Genomic DNA, 7001 nt, shown 5'->3' with positions numbered 1-7001 from the left:
AGCCCAGGACCACAGCCGCCGCCTGTCAGCACAGGACCAGCCCACCAGGACCACAGCCAGAAATCTTTCAAAGTAAGTTTTGAAGACCCCAAATCTGCTGCTTCAATGTGTAGAGCAGATTGCAAGTGTCTTTAAACTTACAGAAAAACCAGGACCACAGCCGCCGCCTGTCAGCACAGGACCAGCCCACCAGGACCACAGCCAGAAATCTTTCAAAGTAAGTTTTGAAGACCCCAAATCTGCTGCTTCAATGTGTAGAGCAGATTGCAAGTGTCTTTAAACTTACAGAAAAACCAGGACCACAGCCGCCGCCTGTCAGCCCAGGACCACAGCCGCTGCCTGTCAGCACAGGACCAGCCCACCAGGACCACAGCCAGAAATCTTTCAAAGTAAGTTTTGAAGACCCCAAATCTGCTGCTTCAATGTGTAGAGCAGATTGCAAGTGTCTTTAAACTTACAGAAAAACCAGGACCACAGCCGCCGCCTGTCAGCCCAGGACCACAGCCGCCGCCTGTCAGCCCAGGACCACAGCCGCCGCCTGTCAGCACAGGACCAGCCCACCAGGACCACAGCCAGAAATCTTTCAAAGTAAGTTTTGAAGACCCCAATCTGCTACTTCAATGTGTAGAGCAGATTGCAAGTGTCTTTTAACTTTTACAGAGACACCAGGACCACAGCCACCGGCCTTGCTTCCACAACAATGTCCTCTTCTGACAGCCCTCCTCCACAGCAACAGCGTGTATCGGTAAGTTAACACAACATTTTTTTTTTATTATTTATTTTTTTAATTTACTTTTTTTTGATCACTACATGCATAAATTATGTTTCAACAGGAAGCTGAATCAGATGAGGAGCTGTCAGAAGGGGGCGAGATGGGTGGAGAGATGCAAGTGGAGGAGGAACCAAGTGTAAGTAGTGGTGAAACAGTTGCTTCGCACATCACACTGCACCATACACAAAACAGACTTTCATACATAACTAAACACAGAAAATATATGCCTACCTAACTGAGAATTTGTTTCCTTTATTTCAGGCTGCTGCTGCTGCTCCTGCTGCTGCCGCTGAAGGTTCTCCCAGACACTCCCAGAGTCGGCGGACTCGTCGTCGCGGTCGGCCATCAGTGAGTTTTTTTTTGGGGGGAGGGGGATTCTATTGGTACTTTAGTGTTTCAGTGTACTAATTTGTTTGTTTTTCTTTTTTTTTTTTGGCACAGGCTTCACAGCGTGCTCCCGCAGAAGAGGATGATGATGACATAGACATTGATAATCTCATCGAGGAGGTTCGCGAGCGGGAGCCGCTGTGGAACATGGCTGACCGCAGGCATGCAGATACCGGTGTCACCCGTCGGCTCTGGGACGAAGTGTGTCGCAACCTGTTTCCAAGGCGGGAGAGCCTTCATCCTCAGCAGCTGAGCAAACTAGGTAAGTATTCACTTTCCAGTGATTTTTTGAGCTGACTGTAATGTATTGCATTTACCAATTTATTTTTTTTTCTTTTGATTCTTGTCTTCACAGTTGGAAAGGTTAGGAAGCGGTGGCGGTCACTGAGGGATCGCTTTAAGAGGGAATTCAACGAGGAGATGCAGGCCCCGAGTGGCTCTGCAGGAAGGAGGAGGAGCAAATACAAATATGGCCCGGCCCTCTCCTTCCTGAGGCGAACAATGCTGAGCAGAGTGTAAGTATTCTACAGCCCACTAATAACCATGTTAATCTGTCTACTTAGTTTGCTTTCAGTCAGGGCTTTTTCATTCCAATGTATTAATTTCTTTTTTTTTTTCTTTCACAGCACCTTCTCCAGCCACCGTGCGCCTGCATCTTCCTCTGCGCCCTCTGGAGCGATCCCTCCTGAGTCCGCCACTGAGGGCCACGTCGGTAGGCCCCACAACACTGTCCCCTCCTCTGACCCCCCTGTCCCCTCCTCTGACCCCTCTGTCCCCTCCTCTGACCCCTCTGTCCCCTCCACTTCATTCGCCCCAAGCAGTGGAGCATTATTGCAGGCTTCATTGCTCGCATCTGATGCTGAACAGTTAGCGTTCCCTTTACCCCACCCCTCTGATCCTGCCACCTCGAGACCACCATTAGGTTCGTGGCGTCAGCGACAGAGGGGTCAGGAAAGGAGCTATGCTCCTGAATTCTTACACCTGAATGCATCCTTCCAAGGCTCTTTCAAAATTTTGGGAGAGCAAGTGACTGCTGGTTTCAACATGGTGCAATCCCGCATCAGTGAAACAAGCCAGGAAACCAGCAGTCACTTGGATAGGCTGCATTCAGCTGTAAGTCCCGATCCGGCCAATATTTTTTTTCAATCCATGCTCAGGAGCATGGAGAAGCTTTCTTTTGAGCAACAGATGCGGGTAATGAATACCTGCCATAATGCTCTACTGCAGGCCGTTAATGACCCCCAATCTACCCACACACCTCCCCACACCTCCACTCCAATTCCACCCCAGGCCCCATTTCCACACCATGCCCAACCCCAGGCCCCATTTCCACACCATGCCCAACCCCAGGCCCCATTTCCACACCATACCCCCCATTACCAAACCCAGCCCCAATACCCACACCAGCACCATTACCAAACCCAGCCCCAATCCCCACACCAGCACCATTACCAAACCCAGCCACAAACCCCACGCCAGCCCCATTACCCAACCCAGTCCCACTACCCTACCCAGTCACAATACCCAACCCAGTCCCCACAACCATCCCGGCCCCCAGACCAAATTCCTTCCCCAATGTTTTCTTTACCCAGCTTTTCTCTTCCCCCTACCCCAACACCACCCCCCTCTGGTCAGGCTCTTGGTTTTACCCCCCCTTCCACTGCACCCCAAACAAATAGGGTTTCCCCACCTATCGACGTGGTCCAACCTTCCTGCCCCTCCTCCCCTAGTATCTCCACCCCACACTTTGAAGACCTTTGATAATGTCTTGTTTGTTAATATTTGAAAAAAAAAAATTTAGCAAATTGTTTTCAAAAAAATTGGAAAATAAAAAATATCACTTTTGTCCAAAAAAAAAAATATAAAAAAAAAAAAGAGTTAAAATAAAATTTTCTCTGATTTAAATTCTATTCTTTGTGTGTGTGTGGATTTATTAAGGTAATATAATAAAAAAAGTTTAATAAAAACAAACACCAGACATGTGAAAGGTATAACATAACGGTTTTACTAGCAAGAAAACCACGCTTTTGGGCCTTTTTTTTTTTTTTTTTGGCAGAAACACATTTTTTACATAAACAAAACACATGGGAAACAGGTTACACAATCATGTCTTGCCACGGGATACGCCCGACAGGTGAGACAAAATAATCGGCAAACTGGTCCCTCATCCTTGTAACTGAACCTGTAGAGCGAACCGAGCTGCTGCGGTAGTCCCACAAGGTGGTCTCCAACTCTTCATCATCCAAGGAAACGGGCTCCTTTGAAAGGACAAAGTTGTGGAGCACCACACAGGCTTTAACAACCTCGTCTATAGTTGTTGTTTTCAGTTTGATAGCCGTCAGCAGAACTCGCCACTTCGCCGTCAATATGCCAAAGGAACACTCCACTACTCTTCGTGCTCTAGTAAGCCGGTAATTAAAGACCCGCTTGATATGGTTTAAGTTCCGGCTACTGTACGGTTTCAGTAGGTGAGGCGACAGTTCATCACCTACAAAAACATATTCCATGGCTGGGTCATTTGTTCCTGGCAGTGGTCTGGCTGGCGGGAAATCGTAGCTCTCTCCATAAAGGCAACGACCCATCGGAGAGTTTTTAAGAACTTGCGAATCGTTGGACCGTCCATATGCTCCGATGTCCACGGCAAGGAACCTGCAGTTGGCATCTGCAATAGCCATAAGGACGATGGAGAAATACTTCTTATAATTATAATACTCCGATCCTGTTCCTGCCGGTTTCGCAATCCTTATATGTTTCCCGTCAACTGCACCCACACAATTAGGGAAATTGCAAATTTGCTGAAACTCTTCAGCACTTCGCAACCAGATTTCCATGGATGGTTGGGGGATATACTCTGGTTGCAAAGTGGTCCAAACAGCCCGACATGTGTCCTTCACTATTCCAGAAATAGTGGAAATGCCCAGCCTGAACTGATAATGGAGCGAAGTCATAGATTCACCCGTAGCTAGGAAACTTAAAAAAAAAAAAAAAAAAATGTTAGAAAAAATTGCACAGACCAACAAGTTTTAATATGGCACTGTTAATTTTTTTTTAAGGACGGGACACACAATAAAACCAGCATGAAACCGGTGTAAAAAAGCAGTGGAATGTCCGCCCAGAAAACCAAAATTACATGCTGCAGAAAATAGTGCGCAGTATGTCAGCGCAGTATTGTCTGCAGCATGTAATATAACATTAAAAATGACCAATGAAAGGAAAAAAATGAGGCTTACCGCAGGGTCACCATCAGCCGCTCCGCCGGTGTGATGGCAAGCCTCATCCTTGTGTCCTGTCTTCGGATGACATCCTCCATTTTTGCAAGCAAAAAATCAAAATGTTCAATCCTCATCCGCACGTAGTTGTGGAATTTGTGTGGATTGTGCCGCAACTCCAGGTACAGAGTGGACTGGACACCCCGGGTCATCCGTAGTTCATTAATCGGATGAATCCACAGTCGTCTCCGTCTCCGTTGCTGCAGAAGCATCCTACGCCTTTCCGCTGCCGCCTCCTTCTCCCGCACTATAATATCCAGGCGATTCGTCTCAAAGATAACGTCGGTAACCAAACTAGCAATCCTCCCAAGTACACCTTCCATCGCTGCCACAAAACTAAAACCCTCAAAGATGGGCTGTAAAAACAGTAACTATATAGTTTTTCAAATTTTCCAGTAGCCAATCAAATTTGGGAGCCTCCCATTTTAAAAACGGATGCAACGGATGGTAAAACGTTTGCAACGTATGCAACGCATCCAGTATTTTCGACGGAAACGTTTAGCGGATTTGCGACGGATCCGTCGAAATGCTGGATGCGTGGCATACGTTTGTCACCGTTTTTCACTTTTTTGACGCATCCGTTTTTTCGGCAAAAAAACGGATTTGCGACGTAATGCAGTTAACGCTAGTGTGAAAGTAGCCTTAGACTCCACAGAGGCACAGGCTAACTGTCTAAACAAGAACAGTCAGTGGTCTTGCACGCACACGAAACTCCTAGCCGGAGGTGCCAGCATTCTAGGGGCTTATTTCGGCCAGGTCCCTGAACACACAAGCATACGAACTCCTTGCCGGAGGTGCCAGCATTCTAGGGGCTTATTTCAGCCGGGTCCCTGAACACACTCATACAAGACCACACTGGCACAAAGTACATAAATGAAAGCAATACTAGCGCATGGCCGTGCAGCCATGCGAGCCTTATATAGCTGCAGCAAGTAAAAGACCTTCCTAGAAGGACCAATGAGAGGCTGCCATACCTGAGCATGTGACCCTAAATCTCCACTGAGAGATCTTGCCCTGGGCATGCTCAGTGTGTGCCAAGCAGGACTTAGTCCTAGCACCTACAGGACCTTCCTGAAACGAACAATGGACTTAGCTGCAGTATCAGACCATGTGACCCTCGATCTCCACTGAGAGATCTTACTCAGGGCATGCTCAGAACGAGAAGAGCAGGACTTAGTCCCAGAAGCGTCTGCTTACCGCTGCCCAGCACTGACTTCAATAGCAGAAGCAGGAAAAGCAGCAGTAACTCTTTGTACAGAGTGGGACTGAGCAAGATGCTGGGACCGACGTCTCCGCTGAGCAGGCTCCACTGCGGCAGAAGAAGAATGGGAGACCACAGCGGAGATGGCCCGAGATTCCCCCTGTGCAGAGGCGGGAACTCGAACCCTAACAAGATCTTTTTACTATTGATAATGCATACGCAGCATCAATAATAAAAAGTTGGTCACACAGGGTTAATAGCTGCGTTATCGGAGTGCGTTACACCGCGGCATAACGCGGTCCATTAATGCTGCCATTAACCCTGTGTGAGGGCTGACCGGAGGGGATTATGGAGCGGGCACTGACTGCGGGGAGGAAGGAGCGGCCATTTTGCCGCCGGACTGTGCCCATCGCTGATTGGTCGTGGCAATGGGCGTGGCGTTTTGCCACGACCAATCAGCAATTTGGATTTCCATGACAGACAGAGGCCGCGACCAATTAATATCCGTGACAGACAGAAAGACGGAAGTGACCCTTAGACAATTATATAGTAGACAAGCCATTATTGCGAGCAATATCAATAACGAATTACAAAGATACTCAACGACAGTAACATCAAGAAATATTATTATTGACAATGCGAATATCGCACAACAAGATCCCTACATACAGTAGGTTCTCGGGGATGGTCAGCAAAGAAAGCACACCTTCGCAAGAGTATAAAAAGGAAACTATGTTATATCCCAAACCAAATGTGCAGTATAAACTGTACAAAAACAAACAGCAACAAAATGATTACAACCGAGAAACATTAATTCCTTATGCTTACGGTCATTCACATTGTCATAATTCCCAGTAAGAACCTTTCCCATCGTGCCTCCTGGTTGTGTCACCCTGGTGTGGCTGCCCTCTCCCAGGAATGTCCTCTCCTTGGTGCGGCCTATCTCAGGGACCTTAGTCTCCTCCCTTGTCACACGTAGATCTTTATACCCCTTTTGGGAAGCAAGTTATCCCATTCCTCCAAACTGAAGACACAGCGTCTCATGGTGTGGATAAAAGAACTGCTCTGACCTACATGTTCGTTCCCTATAGTATGCTTACAAAGGATAATGACACCCTGATTCTTCATCACTAGCACCCTGTAAATGACACAGAGATATGTTGGCCAGGTGGTATCACCCAGTAATAGGTGTAATACAATACAATATATATCGTATGGTCAAGATCCTTTGTATTTTAAGATACTGTAAACATGGATATGAGCCCCATGAGTACATTCATTAAGACCCTTTTAGAAATTGACCAAAGGCCTAACTTTTAACTGCAGAATACAAAATTACCAATATTTCAACATGTATCTGTATATCTTGCAG

The 7001-nt window shown here is 47.1% G+C and overlaps 1 protein-coding gene and 1 long non-coding RNA gene across 2 annotated transcripts; both read left to right on the top strand.

The window, feature by feature from the left end:
• Positions 1 to 346: 346 nt before the first annotated feature.
• On the top strand, positions 347 to 588 carry LOC143805425 (uncharacterized). Its single transcript, XR_013221237.1, has 2 exons — positions 347 to 389; positions 461 to 588. It is a non-coding gene; the product is annotated as an uncharacterized LOC143805425 (long non-coding RNA).
• A 451-nt stretch (positions 589 to 1039) lies between these two features.
• On the top strand, positions 1040 to 2920 carry LOC143803716 (uncharacterized). The gene is made up of 4 exons (XM_077281494.1): positions 1040 to 1120; positions 1214 to 1421; positions 1515 to 1674; positions 1786 to 2920. Exons 2-4 carry the CDS (start codon positions 1307 to 1309, stop codon positions 2918 to 2920), a joined length of 1410 nt encoding a protein of 469 aa, XP_077137609.1. The 5' UTR covers positions 1040 to 1120; positions 1214 to 1306.
• Positions 2921 to 7001: the final 4081 nt, after the last annotated feature.

The sequence above is a fragment of the Ranitomeya variabilis genome, chromosome 2 (genome assembly GCF_051348905.1).
Source record: "Ranitomeya variabilis isolate aRanVar5 chromosome 2, aRanVar5.hap1, whole genome shotgun sequence".
Taxonomy (NCBI): domain Eukaryota; kingdom Metazoa; phylum Chordata; class Amphibia; order Anura; family Dendrobatidae; genus Ranitomeya; species Ranitomeya variabilis.
This window is presented reverse-complemented; position numbering and strand designations above follow the sequence as displayed.

Bases quoted from the DNA above. Each gene is read 5' to 3' on its own strand.
- LOC143803716 (XM_077281494.1), top strand. From the start codon at position 1,307: ATGGCTGACCGCAGGCATGCAGATACCGGTGTCACCCGTCGGCTCTGG. The intron at 1,422-1,514 runs GTAAGTATTCAC...TTGTCTTCACAG, and splicing joins TCAGCAGCTGAGCAAACTAG to TTGGAAAGGTTAGGAAGCGG. The intron at 1,675-1,785 runs GTAAGTATTCTA...TTTCTTTCACAG, and splicing joins CGAACAATGCTGAGCAGAGT to CACCTTCTCCAGCCACCGTG.